Genomic DNA, 15,026 nt, shown 5'->3' on the forward strand with positions numbered 1-15,026 from the left:
CTACGGGCAGACAATTACTTTATTTTAGTATTCAAAAAATCAATTATTACTTTTTAACATTCCCCATGTGGTTCGATGTGGTAAATTTTGACGTTTTCAAATGTCACATGTACCGCACATCGCTGACTTCTGGATTGTTCCTCTAATTCTGACTTGTAATCCGTTCACCAAACGGAAAATGAAGCATTGAAAAATTGGTCGGTAATAGAACGTTCGAATATGACACTATTTTTATCTGTGATGAACAGAAACTGGTTTCCGTTTTCCACAAGTCTGAAAAATCATATTGGTTGTATAGTACACCAGCTGAACGGAAATTCAAATAAAAATTTGAATCAAATAATTTCTGTGATGATATTCAGTTTATCATCTCCAGCCGCGTGTCGGCATAATCATTGTTGAAAACTTGATTTGATGTTCCTTTTGTCCTCTCTTGTGACGTTCATCACACAATGGTTCGACCTCCCTTTGTTTGGTTATTCTACCATTTCATCGTCACTCATCTCCCAAACCTGAGACAACAAACCAGCGTGAGATTACTATTACTACTTCCTTTCCACCAGAATATATTCCGCAATGTTTGTTTACGTTCTAACGAAGGGATATAAGGAGCGTCTGATGGTTAGCTATTCAACATTACACCCTCATATAATAGACAGTGCACATATTGAGATTGCTGAAGTTATTCTTTCTTTCTTTGATTGCTTTTCTCCCCAAAATCAGTGGAATTAAAGGCAAAGGTTAGTTATCGGTGATGCAGCATATTCTGCAAACTTGTACACTTCTTCAGCGATCCACATGGGAGGTGCATATACCATGGGAAAAGATTACACTTCATGACAATTTCATTCACCACCATGAATAGCCACAACCTGTTCCACAATATCAACAGTAACACACGGTATCCGTTTTCCTTCGTAACTGTAAGCAATGCTTCTGCGCAAGAAATGTAGCGCGCTGCAAGTAGTTAATGCATTGTATTAAATGTAATAGGCAACGTAAGGTAGAAAAGTATCGCGTCATAACGAAGTGATGTTTCTCTAGGTAAGTAGTGTATTCCTTACGTTTTTGGCCACGGGGAACGGCAAAAAATTAACTCAAATTTGGAAATTTTTCAAAAAAACTGAGTCGTTCCCAGTTGATGCAAATATTTTCAATTCAGTGTAAAAAAGACAGCAGAATGAGGGACGTTCGACTTTTGCCGTTTGCTGTCGATTGTAGTGCCGAATTGAGATTTTTCAAACTGAGTGGTGGTGTGATGGTTACAGTTATTTGATAAACAGAAAATCTGTAGAAACCAAGAACGATATATCATCGACTAACCTCGCTAACTCTTGTGTCCTGAAGAAGCTGTGTCAGGCCTGTTAGGTCTTCTAAGTAGCTTGGAACATTAAAAACCTTTATCAGGAAAGAAAATTTTTCCTTTTCATAGCTCGACAGAACCTGGAAGAACAATTAACAGACAACTCAATACTTGATGAAAATCGGTGACAATCGATATCAATCGCTTTTGATACATTCCACTTGATCGACCGATAGCGAAAAACGATTGTCAACAGACAACAGACAAAAGAGTGAGAGCCACACCCTTGCCAACAAGTCGCAGTGACTAAACTGAGAATAAGTTGTTTTGCGACAGACGATTTCCTCGAAACACGTTGCAATAATTAAGAATTATTGGGATAAATGCACGTATAAAACCCGGGGGGTTAGGGTAGAGGGTCACTTGGGTCAATTTTTCAGGGTAAGTGCCGCTGGCCTCTCAGAACCCCTACCCCATTTATAGTCTATTCTGTGGCCAATTATGGACCCCATCTTAGTCTTTTTGGCAAATGCAATTTTCGCGATCCCAACTTTGTTATGATCTGGTGATAGATGTACATTATAAAGCCTTTGGTTGTCCTAATTTGTTAAACTGAGTGTAGAACACCTTTTCCTTACCAATATCCTGCAGATATGTGACCCCATTCAAGAAAATTTATTAAAAAGCAACCCCAACATAGTCCACCCAGTTTTGAAAAATGCAACCCCATCCAGCAGCATATCTCCATTAGCAAATTACTAAGAGGTAAAGCCCCCGAGCCAAAGCTGTTTCTCACAGAAACCTGCCCCCTAGTGTTCTAAGACCACGAATAAGAGGAAAAAAACACGTTATCTGATGGCAATCACAGTTTGTCATACCTTGGAAGAACAAGCAATGCATTTGTCAAAGCCTAAACTTGCGGGAAGAACTAGATGATATCTTGAAAGAAAACCACGAATCTTGAAAGAAACACAAACAAAGTATCTACTAAGAAAGCAAATTGACATTAAACTTTGCCTAATAAATGAAATATATTGACATCACTACATTGTCTATTAGAACGAATAACAATCTTACCTGATGAGGTACAAGGCCCAACTTACACTCCAGATCAGCTGACAGATGAGCTTCTTTAGCGCTTGTGTCAGCGGCCGCTTCATTGCTGTTAAAGTCAAACCCATTACACTGATTAATATGCGTTCAGTCATATCATACACTTAAGATAGGCAACATAAAGGTCAACTAATCTCATTCCGATAAATTTGTTTACTTTCGGTTATTTTACCTTCGACCATCTGAGACCTTTTGACTAGTCTCAGTGAGAAATGTAAGGGCAATCTTATCCTTTGTGTTCCATTTCATCCACTGCATATTTAGAACTTCATTGTCCTTGTAACAGGACGTTATAGGGATTCGTATGTAATGGGCATTCCTATAGCGTAATTTTACAAATTGAATTAAGCGATAACACAAGAATTCCTACTTACCCCAGAGGGTGTTGAGTGAGAGAAACCAGAAGTTCAACAGCCAGGGCACTCGCTATGTATGACATACCAGGCCTGGATACTGTGCACTGCTGGTCCAACGTACGGTCTCTAGTGGACTGTTTCCACAAAATAACGTCAAAAACTGAGTCATTACTGATAAAGTATTCAAAATCTTATTTTATAACTAAAAAAGATTACTCCTTAGGGAAGAAGCACCTCCAAAATGATTTAAGTATCTGAGGTTGGACTTCTACAAGTTACTAAAGAAAAACTGAATTACGAGCGCCCTGATTGGTCAAAAACCTATTGTTTATTGCATCGGTGATCCCATATAAAATTGAAACATACTGTGTTTTTCTCCACCGCAGTGCAAATATGTGAATTTTCATATATCTAAATTCTTCATTCACTTGGATGTTTATTTGTACCCAATTCATTGACCAGCTCCCAGTTGGCTTGTTAGCTCAATTGGTAGAGCGCTGCACCGGTATCGCAGAGGTCATGGGTTCAAATCCCGTACGGGCCTGAATTTTTTTCAGGTCCTATTTACAACTACTAGTTTCAGTAGTGTTCTTAGCTGCGAGGATCTTTAATTTCATACTGTGTTTTGTTTTAATTCTAATTTGTAAAAGTAATAGACCGCACTTCCTAACGGTTTAATAGCGCAATAATCCTCTCAGAATGTTGGGAGAACACTCGGAAAGTTTGTGAATGACTTGCCTCCGGCTCGTGATCTACAAACTTGAAGAAGCTTTCTTGTGTTCTTCCAAAATCCCAAGTAGGTTATAACGCCGGTAAACCGATAGAAAGGTCGGTCTATCGCTTAAATAGTATGTACTGTGGTTTAAATGACTTACGTCTCCTGGTGCCACCACATCATTACAAAAATAACAGCCCAGAGAGGCTCCTGGTATGGACTCTAGTTTGGACGCTCCTTCGCAAGTAACATGCGCTTTCTGTCTGGAACCATGGCGCATCACAAGGAATGTATCAAAACCAAGAGCCGCTGTAATAACAAACTGAAAAAAAAATTTAGGTGCACGTTTTTGAACCTCATGATAGCTATCGACACTTGACAACAATCATTCCCTCAAATGAAGTTGGATACTACAAACTTGCCTCTTACAGTTATACGAGTCTCATGTGATTCGTCTGGAGCCGAGAAACTGGTTTTTGATCTCAAACTTCAAGTTGTCATCATAATTACCTAGTGGTCTGTAAAGTACTTGAGATGTCAAAGTACCTACTGAAGTATATCCATTTTTCTGAAAGCTGCCTCTTTACTTTAACTGTACCTGGTTGGTTTTTCAAAGTTCCATAAAAGTTAGCCTAAGATTACCTTCCCTTTAACAGCGCCAATAACTGTCGGTAGCCAGCGGCTTTCTCGTGTGTCCATCAGCAGAAATACAGCATCGTGAGATTCAATCAACTCTTCAAGTTTTTTCACATCTCCTTGAACTTTCTCCATTTCCTCTATAAAAGCAATTGTCGTTATTGAAACATTGTAGAGATAAATTATCACAGATCAGATAGTGATATATCAAACAACTTACAAAGAAAAGTTTTCTTTACCTGGAGATTGTCCAACAGAGTGGCCTGGCATCGGAATGGACAACTGTACAGCTGACGCATTCTATCGACAAAATACAAACGTTTTACGAAGTGGCAAAAAAAAAAAAGATAATCAAATACACAAACCACTGAATAAAAGTTATATAAACAGTGGAATGGCTATTAAATTCCTTCCAACCTACATAACTAACTAACCAACTATAACGAAATTGAACAATTTAAGTGATGGTTTGATAATGTTAGGTGTCATCCTCGCAATCAATAATATTAAACAAAATAGTACTGGCACTCTAGTAAATCTTACCACACCAGGAAATATCCTTTTAAGTGCAGACGCGGCAGTCTCTGCTTTAGGCTTGCCTCCGTCCTGACAGTCGGCAAACTCAAACAGAGTTTGACGAACGGGATTGGAGAATGAAATAGTTCCATAGTCGACAAAGGTAATGGTCCGAACACCCCAGCCCTTAAAAAGAAAGAAAAACATTTAACAATTGGAAAATGCACAGAATAAATGTGTAAATCTAGTACAGCAACTAATTCGGCAAAAGTTATCACCCTCAATAAAATAAAGTGCAGGAGGGGAAGAAGTGCTTATTATCCTTTTTTTTGAGGGGGGGGGGGAGCGTTGGGCGTTTATTCGTAAGGCGCGCTCATTTGAGGGGAAGGTGCTAAATGGAGGATTTGTGGTCTGATTCACGGGAACTGATTGGCCATTTGTGACGTGATGTTATTGGAAGTAGGACCAAAGCAGCGTGAGTCACTTGTGATTGGTTGGTAACCGGTCAAGTCGCCCGAGAGTCATGTCGCCTGAAACCTGAGTCAGGTTGCCCGAAATTTTAGTTATGTCGCCCGAAAAAAAAAGTCAAGTCGCCCAAAGAAACAAATACTAAAAACATCAGAATTCAGATTGTGAATAGGCAATAAAGTTGGGAAATTTTTATCACTAAAGCGCTCTTTGTTTCCGACAACTCGAAGATTCTAAAAGCGGTGTTCGTTCCTTTCAATAAAGGGAAACGTCGTTCGTTTCTAAAAACAAAATGAAGTGTTGTTCGTTTGGTATGTAATCGTCTCTTACTCACGGACGGTTCGTAAGCTTGAGAAACTTTCTCTTGTTTTCTAACAATACCATGACAAGTAAAGTTCTGTTGTGTCTATTTGTGACTTTCTTAACAATAACAGATGAAAAAACTTGGTAAACGAATGTCGATTGTCGCGTTCGACAAGTCAACGCCTCATTTTGTTGTTAGAAACAAACAATACTTGCCTTTGTTGTCAGAAACGAACAACGCTTTTAGAATCGTTACTCAAACATATTTCATTTCCGACCATGCGATCGATTTCTGTGCGGTCAAAGTCTTCATGGTATTGTTAGAAACCAAGAAAGAGTTTCTCAAGCTTACGAAATGTCCGTTAGTAAGAAACGAGTACATACCAACGAACAACGCTTCATTTTGTTGTTAGAAACGGACAACGCTTTCCTTTGTTGCTAGAAACGAATAACGCTTCTAGAATCGTTACTCAAACGTACACTAAAATTCTGATGTTTTTGGTATTTGTTTCTTTTTTTTTCGCTTTTAGAATCTTCAGGGAGTTGTCGGAAACAAAGAGCGCCTTAGTGATAAAAATTTCCCAACTTTATTGTTTATTTATAGTCTGAAATTCTGATGTTTTAGTATTGTTTCTTCGAGCGACTTGACTTTTTTTTTTCGGGCGACATAACTAAAATTTCGGGCAACCTGACTCAGGTTTCGGGTGACATGACTTCGGGCGAGATGACTCTCGGCCGACTTGACTGTAAACCGTTTGGTTAGTCATGATCCATTGGTGAAGTTATGTCGTTTGTCACGTCAAAATGTCGTGAATGAGTAATACGCATGGAGCCAGAGGTTGTTGACATCCGTTAAGAAGAGTCTCTTCTCAGTTAGCCAGTTAACCAGCTTTCTGAGGTCATCCCATAAAAGCAGTTCGTGATAGAAGTATTTTCAGAAAAATGACCGTTCGCGTCATTTTTTCAAATCGCTCGTTTGTGTTTAGTCAGTCTTGTATTTGAGATCTCCGCCTGTCTCTCCGCCGCTGGATGAGGGAAGCCCAGCATTCAAAGCTCACTATCTTGTATCCTGTTCCTAATATGCTTATGGGTCCGTCCTTTCATGGCATGGGTAAGGTGTCCGATATTTTTCAGCTTGTTAACACAATGTTTATCTATGATAGCACATTACAGTTAGGTAGCATACCAATAGACATCTTGCCACATTACAACCAAGGGTACCAGCGCCAAGGAGAAGACATTTTGTTTGTGCAATTTTGTCCAGATCAAGTGATGGTAGCAATCTCCATCGCATTAGCTTTAAGTTCAGATCCACTGATGATGATGCAAGCCTAGAATTCAATGCAAATCCAGACGAACAATGATTTACCTCTCTCCCAAGCTCTAGACAGAAAACAGTGTGTGTGGAGCTTTGCAGAAAAGGCCCTTAAAACCATAAAGACCTACGAAGCAAGTTCTATATTTTAAGCCTTTAAAAAACTATTAAAAATAAACTATAGCGAGTTAAATACATATATAGAAAGAATGCAGTGTTAGCACTCAAAAGTGATCACCTCTCAGGGTCCATAGTAGAACTCAGATCCACCATCCTTGGTACTAGCTTTTGACTTTTATTCTTTTCCCAGCCAACACACTTGGGACTCTCTGAGAAAAACAAAATTCAGTAGAACTCACTGGAGAGAAATTGTAACTGTTACTTTTGTTTTCTTGAAAGAGAGCTTAATATTATTTTGAAATCGGGTGAAAAACAAAAACTCTTCTGAACCACCAGTGCAAAGAGAAAGAGATCTTAGAATACTTTGTTTATGAAAGAGGAAAACAATAGAAATCTTAGTCTCTCCTAAAGATATAAACCCAAGAGAATATTTCAACATCCTCCATAAATTTATGATTTTGAAAGCTTAGGAAACTAAGACCATAAACCAGTTACAAGCTTTTCTTGTTCATGCTTACACTTTATTACTGAATAACAATGAATCATTACCAGTTTTAGTAAACATGGGTAGTTTGATATTTAACACCAAGCTGTGGGATGTTTCTCTTTTTCCAGATCTGACTTGATCTCTCAAGCATAAAACCTTCACATTTTCAAGTGCAGTACCCCTGTAATTGAAGATAGAAACATATTTAAGAGTAATAGTACAAGAAATGATAGAACTCTTGCAACTAATTGATGTGCAAGATGGCCATCAGTACTTACAGGAAAAATTTAATCATAATGGTAAGATGCACAAAAATATGTGCAAAAGGATGTAATAATGACAGGAATATCATCTTAACTAAAGGTACCAGTAACCATAGTAAATTTAACCACAAAAACAAATTGAGGTCACAAAAGTAATAGTTTAAAGTTTGACTCCTAATGTGGACTAAGATCTTGTTGTCTCATGATCAAGGCAAAAAACATCTTTTTTATTTCATTAGCAAGCCTGTAATTTACCATAGTTTTTATTCCATCTACTCACATGACATTTTCAACATTGCTGATCCTAGCAGAGTGCAAGACAGAAGAAATTTCTTTGTAATCAATGAGTTCTGCTCATCAACATTTTCCACATGTACTTACCAGTGGTATGACAGCAGAGCAAGAAAGTTCCTAAGAGGCCAGCCTGGATTTTTTGGCAGTGTGCATGGATCGGCAAATCCCACCATGAACTGTACATTCAACAATAACAATAACTCATCACTTTCTAAAAAATTAAATCTTAGCTCCTTCATAGGTATTAATCTATTTGAGATAGCACAAATCTTGCTATGATCAATTTAGATTAATTTCACACAGAGTCAAACTTATTCTCCTGATTTAGTTTATTCTTGTAAGATCATTCTAAATATTACCATAAACAAAGCACCCTAATTTTTTCTCCCCTTCACCAAATATATCTGCTAATTTTTTCCTTCCAAATATGTGGGTTTTAGTGAAAAGACAATGAAAGGCATCACAAACATGACAAATAGCAGAGAAATGCAATAGCATGTGTGTAGCCACATACATACTGTAGTTCAATAGCCTGGGGAGAAGTCTCTTTCATTTCCTCTTAGCCAAGTGGGAGAAGATGGGCTTACTCTGCAGTTGGACAAAGGCATGGTGCTAGTAATAGCAAAAATAAATTATTCCATTTTGTCCCAAGCCTTTGTCACCACTTTCTTCCAATAGCTAATGGTTTGGTTTTGCATTTTACTGTACATGACATACATCAAGATTATCTTGTTTTGATTAAGGAGTGTAACATAAATCTGTTGTAACTCTGTGTGACAGATCTAAGCATCTGCCTCACCTTTGAATCATCCATGCTAAAAAATGTCTCCCATTCTCTTATATTTCCCACAGTCACCTCACTTTCAGTAACCTTGACAAGAAAGAATCCAGGTCCTGTTGGCAACAAATCAATTTTCTTGGAATTTTTTTACTTTAACTTAAAATCTGTTTTAGGGGGAAAGCTCTACCAGAAAAAAAAACTGTGCAGTTCTGTCACATTAATTTAAATTAAATGGTTCAAATATTCTTTGACAGTGTTAAAAAAAATAAAAGATGCTGACATGCATTATGTATCTCACATTAAGGTGTTAGAAAAAAAGGGGAAGGATGGTAAAAAAGGCCCAGGTCGCACAAGGGAAGTTTTGATCAATAATCCATCAAAAAAGGATTAATGTCTGTCATCACAATGCATTTCCTTATGCGACCGGTGTATTACAAATATCTAAAATTTTGGAAAGTCTGCAGAAACTTCAATGACATTAAGTGTATGGATGGAGCAGGCAGATTTTGAAAAAATCGAAAAAAAAGAAGACACTGCTTCCAAAGCTGTCAATGCCAGTCATTTGAGCTAGATATGACCTGCAGTTAAACCATTTAATTGGCAGGAATTTTGATATTCACCCACCAACTTTCAGCATTTATGGATGTTTTCCTTTATATTATCCTTTATTTTATGCACTGGGATCATTCTCAAGCCAAAATTTTTGTCGTTTCTACCCTACATTGGCTGGACCGATCTTAGATCAAGCAGGACCCAGCAGAATTTTGCTTAATTGGTCCGATAGTCCAGCGAGTGTGGTGAGAGTGATGGCCCAACCAGCTTCAGGTCAGCTGAGGGTTTGGCAGAAAAAGAAAAAAAACAATACAACAAATGACCGCAAGAGGAGCACAGGGTTCAAGTAATGAATATCAAACCATAATTCAGCTGGGTGAGGAATGGTCCTTGTGTAAGGCACAACACAAATTTTACGTGAATGCCACTGTCTTCTTAGAAAAGCGACATTCAGGATTTGCATGTATTCATTTACCCATCTCTGATACAGGATGAAAAAGGCAAACATTTGCTGCTGTTGCATGTCAATAATTTGCAGAGGTAGAATGGCAAAAGCAAAGCAAAATGCCTGATTTGGGTTCATGTTTATTACCACACAATATGCACCAGAAATGAAATCTGATCAACTGTGTTGATTTTGACCTGTTCATGTATTTTGGTAGTGTGACCCAAATATTGTGTCACATTTTTCAGCTCTTCTGGTTGTGCTTCCAACTTTTCAAAAATTTTTAGGCTGCCTAATTTTTGGTTTGGGCTGTAGTGTGACCTGGGCCATAATCATTAATAAGTCACTGTTGAAACATAATCCTTTCATTATGACAATCTGTAAAACAAAGTGCTGATTGTTAATTTACAAGGGGTATCAAAATAAAAGATGCTGACAAGCATAATGCATCTCACATTAAGGTATCTCAATGACTGTGGTAGTTAAAGAAGGATAATTGAGTTCTTTCATTTTTACCCCATGGTAACTATGAACATAGTTACTGTTAGGCCATCAATTTGTCTGTTGTTATTAAGCATGTGGTTTCCTTTCAGCACTCTGGCTAGTGCTTTTGAAATCAATAATTAACCAGTGATTTAACCTTTTATCCACTAAGAGTGACTAGCATTTAATTTCTCCTTACAATATCACCTCTGAATCACACATTAAAGTCATGAGAACAAAGGAAATGATCACCAACTAAAGAAAACTCTTGATTGTAAACAAATTCTCCTTGTCAGCACCTTAGGAAATGTACAGAGAACAGTATAGAGAATATGAATACTGATGTTAAGGTGTAAAGGGTATGTCATGCAATATTGGAGGGAGATGGCAAAGGGCTCTCATCACTTTATTGAAAAATTAAGAAATTTGTGAGGTAACTCTGAGGAGCCTTTGATTTATGTTTGTGGGTTCCTAATGGGGATTTAGTGTTAAATTGAACTACAGAAAACTCATAGCTTGATTCTGATAATCATAATTACTCACCAAGACCACCCACAGAGAGAGAATCATACGATGCTTGGAGATTAGCAATCTATAGAGTTAAAAAAACAAATAAATTTAATAAAAATAAACATATTAAGCATTTAATAATAAAATCCTTAACCTACAATCAAGTCAAATGTCATTTAACAACCAAAAAAAACAAGCAAACTGAACATTTGTTCTCACCTGGGAGGGTGTAAAGTAGTCACCAAGATGAACAGGAGGAGCCACATGAGTAGCACTGGTCTCAGGACATAAAGCAGGGAATGCAAACCAGTAATAAAACTTATATTTCTTTAGATCCTGATGAAAAACACATGAAGAATGATTACATCATTAACCACAACAGTCAGCACTATTTCTCACTTATTTTGGAGGAAAGTTGCTCAGTTGGACAAGTTTCTGAAACAACTACTTGTACATGTTGTTCTTGCTGCAACATTTCTGGAGTTATTTAATTTTTTCTTGATTTCAAATAATTTTTCAAACCAAGTTGATTTTATATTCCTTTGTCTTCTATTCATTAATAACAACACAAAACAAAGGAAAATAAAAATCAATGAATATATTTTAAGCCAAGAAAATTTTTAACCACAACATCTACAAGTTGATGACACACTCTGTTACTAAACACTCAGAGTTATCTGAGAGGAAACCAATAATTATTACTAGTCCTCTTCTGTATATAGTGTCACTGATATAAATATCAATAGTTTGTTCAGTTTAATCATCTGTTCCTTTGCATGGACTTACACCAGCATTTACTTAATATCAACTGATGCATTCTCGTAAGACAAATGAAATTAATATTATGATCACTGTTAACATTATTCATTTACTATATCCCACTTATAGATACAAGAACCAGAAAACATAAAAAAGGAACTTACAGCAAATGTCATAAGCACAAACTGACAAAGCACTGATGGGTCCTCCAAAGCCTTGCTTGATTTTACATTATCCCATATCTTCAATACAAAGTTTAAGACTTATTTAAACAACTAATGATTCATTTCAAGTCATGCTTCTTTTCTAGTTATATTTTAGTCACTTCGTAACTGACTAAAGGGCATGTGAAAAACATATGATGGAATGTTCCATCATATGTTTTGGCTTTTTTCATAAATCATTGGCAATCATAGAACTGGTTGGTAAAAAAGTTTTCAATACTCCATCTGTAAGGATTGTTGTGGACTCTGAAAATTGTAAGCAGAACTGGTCACATTTAAGGCATTCTGAACATGTTATTTCTATGAGCCTGCAGATGTACTGTATGGAGATGATGTTCTAAATCAGTCAATTAACATAATAAAGTTGCACAACTCTCCCAAGGGAATTATTTAGTCAGAGTTTTCTGCAAATCAAACTATGGTTAATGGTAGTAAGAACATTAGAATTCAAAGCCTACCATTTTCCACAAATAACTATCACAGTTAATTTACCTTTTGTCCAAATGACTGGATCAGCTCCATTTTATTGTATGTTCTGAATGCCTCAATAGTGTTTGTATTGATCAATGTTCCTTGCATAGGATATGTTCTTTGAGGTGCTGGCTTCTCACTGGAAAATCAAGTTTACACTGAACTTTGAATGCCTTCCCTCAGATCTAAATCAACAATGGCATGAAACCACTTAATAAAGTCATCCTTTCCTCTTTTTAACTTATTAAGATCCTCTCTACTATCCAGCTATTAGTTATCAGTAACAAAATAAAATTTATATAATTATTAAACATGGTCCACAGTTACTATTTTATATTAGTTTTCAAGCTGAAAATGAATATAAAATCATTCTTTTCAGTCAGACAGATACCCCTGGTACTGAATCATGCCAATTCCCTAATATCTCTAATCTAAATGGTTAAAACAAAAGCCATGGAAAGATGCCAGGTCCATACAGATTGCAGAAAAAAATAATGGAAAAGGTCATTTGGAAAAAGGACAACACTGAGCCACACATAAGTGGGGCAGGGATTTTATGCACTTACATAGAAAAGGCATTATAATCCAAATTAAAGCGGCATACAAGCCCTGAAGGATCACCTAAGGAAAAGAAAATGAAACCCTGCAGACTAAATACACATAAGGGTTGCAGAATATTTTTATCATTTGAATTACCTGCTAACAATAAAAAAAAAGCATGACAAAATTACTCATTTCCATAAAAACCAGCAAGTCACCCCTTGAATTAGTGGTGTTGTGTATTTAGCTTAATTTTCTTTCAATGGCCTACATAGGTTCATCTGGATAGTTGAGGTATAGGGATCAGACGTATATCAGGCCCTAATCCTAAGAGAGAGGATGATTAATCATCTATCCCCTTAAGGCAAAGCAGATTTAAGAAACTTACTAAGCCCTTAAAATTACCACTTTGTACCTATCCACCTATTATCATTATTATTTTATTTATCATTTTATTTCATTTTTTTCCAGGCGGGGGGGTAGATGACGCAGCTAACATGTGCATTATTATTGGTCAATATAGCCCACCATTTTTCATAATTTTGTTTCAATTGAAAACTTTCCCCCTATTTGAACTTCATGCTTGAGCCGCAATAAAACTGAGTGGAAAAACTTGTTCCTTAACTGGCAGTACAGACCTCAAACTTGGTTAGTAAAAGGTATGTATGTTTTCAATTATCTGTACATAGTGTTTTGGTCTTTTTATTCGGGGAATCTTTTGTATAGGGTTAACCTCTAGAATATCTCCTTTTGAGAGATACTTTTGCAATTTTTCATTTTCCTTCTAAGTATTGTCATTGTCATTACTTTAAACTCTCTCTAGACAGTTGTACTGTGGCCTGTTTCAAGCCACACTACCTTGGTCCACAAAATTCTCCCTTTATCCCCATGTACTACCCTAATTTACCCTTAATATAACCTCTGCATTGTGGCAATGTTGCTCGCAGCCAGAACACAGAATACATCAAGCTTCTTCTAGAGTCACTCTCAGGCTTGGCATTTGTTTCAGAAAACCAGATTACTTATATCTAACGCTCTGACGAAGGGCTAACGCTCGAAACGTCAGCTTTTTTACCTTTTACGATGGCCAATTTACGTTTTCAACTCAGTTATAACACTAAATTACCTACTTAAAACTTACATTGAACCCGATTAACAATTTTTACTTGAAATTAAGCTTAATTAAATACAAAAGAAAATTAGCCTTAGTTTAAAGGAGTAGCTATAATTGGTACCTATCTAATCTTTTGAAGAAAAACCACGAAAAATTACTTCGGAATTAAGTCCGATTTCCTGTTGGATTGGTTGGTATCTAGCGTAAGTTATAATCAATGAGTCTTAATTTCAAAATTCACAGAGAAATGCGTTTGTTCAATTTTACCAAAATTATGCTTGATCACTCATTCCCTAATTTAACCATACTCACTGTTTACGTAATATCCCTGTAGCGGTTGAGGCTTGTCGTCTAACTGATATATTTCCAGTTTGTTCTGCGTAAGTCTATGCCAAAATGCAGCATCAACAGCACTAGAATATGGTGCAAACTGCACTCCACTTTCGGTACTGACAGACGCCATGTTACTTAAAACAGATAGCTTTCATGTAACAATCTTGAATTTTACCCTGTAAGAAAAAAATGTCGCCTATTCGTGATATTACATTGCATGCAATCTTCACATTGCATGAATTTCAAGGGAGAAAATTCATGAACGTATTTGTTACAATTCAGTTTCAATCTTTGTCTAACACCGAAGAAGTCACTGATAGCACTAAAAATAGTTCTTCCTGCATTTTTTCCACTTTGAGTGCTCTCTAGAAAAGTAAACCCAGAGATACATCGAGTATGAGAATTTCCTGAGATTTATTTTTTACACTCTCAGTTATGACAGAAAATATTGGGACATTATTTTCTCTTGGTTATGCATAAGATATTTTGAGTCTGAATCATAGAAAAGAGAGATATGATAGGTCAAAATTGTTTAGGTTCTCCTTTTGGCGCCCTCCACTGCCTCTATGAATGAACTGCACGGCCGAAACTGATGAGCGCTAGCAACAAAACCGTTCCGTCCTAACAACATTGGCTTACAAAATATGTCAAGGCTGTCTGTAGGCCAAGACGAGAACAAGCGATTTTATATTAGGATTTGAACTAACCGTTTGCTAATTTTCTTTGAATCTTGATGGCATCGATCATTCCTAGACCCGAAATTTTCAATATCATCAAAGACGACGAAAGTCTGAGAAACGTATCAAACAAAAAGGGGGGCTTAAATGAGTATTGCAATGTGTTTGAATAGGGTGTCCTCCTTCTACAATTGAAATTTGCGTCAATTTCATTTTAGAATTGATCTAAACTAATTGACATGGAAGTC

At 36.7% G+C, this 15,026-nt stretch overlaps 1 protein-coding gene across 5 annotated transcripts; it reads right to left on the bottom strand.

The window, feature by feature from the left end:
• Positions 1 to 4: 4 nt before the first annotated feature.
• On the bottom strand, positions 5 to 14,967 carry LOC113673611 (ubiquitin-like modifier-activating enzyme ATG7). 5 transcript variants are annotated; one of them, XM_089192261.1, is made up of 21 exons: positions 14,809 to 14,967; positions 14,081 to 14,277; positions 12,681 to 12,735; positions 12,136 to 12,253; positions 11,584 to 11,661; positions 10,880 to 10,996; positions 10,694 to 10,742; positions 8,689 to 8,783; positions 7,977 to 8,065; positions 7,395 to 7,513; positions 6,964 to 7,054; positions 6,597 to 6,741; positions 4,667 to 4,825; positions 4,363 to 4,423; positions 4,130 to 4,263; positions 3,648 to 3,809; positions 2,791 to 2,906; positions 2,381 to 2,465; positions 2,182 to 2,262; positions 1,324 to 1,443; positions 5 to 512 (listed from the first exon to the last, which is right to left on the bottom strand). In XM_089192261.1, exons 2-21 carry the CDS (start codon positions 14,229 to 14,231, stop codon positions 477 to 479), a joined length of 2,061 nt encoding a protein of 686 aa, XP_089048387.1. In that variant the 5' UTR covers positions 14,232 to 14,277; positions 14,809 to 14,967; the 3' UTR covers positions 5 to 476. The 5 variants fall into 5 exon arrangements, with proteins under 5 accessions (XP_089048387.1, XP_027045813.2, XP_027045815.2 ...); XM_027190012.2 differs by having other exon boundaries at positions 14,081 to 14,900; XM_027190014.2 differs by lacking the exon at positions 14,809 to 14,967 and having other exon boundaries at positions 12,136 to 12,299; positions 14,081 to 14,255.
• Positions 14,968 to 15,026: the final 59 nt, after the last annotated feature.

The sequence above is a fragment of the Pocillopora damicornis genome, chromosome 13 (assembly GCF_964200805.1).
Source record: "Pocillopora damicornis chromosome 13, jaPocDami1.2, whole genome shotgun sequence".
In the NCBI taxonomy this organism is placed as follows: domain Eukaryota; kingdom Metazoa; phylum Cnidaria; class Anthozoa; order Scleractinia; family Pocilloporidae; genus Pocillopora; species Pocillopora damicornis.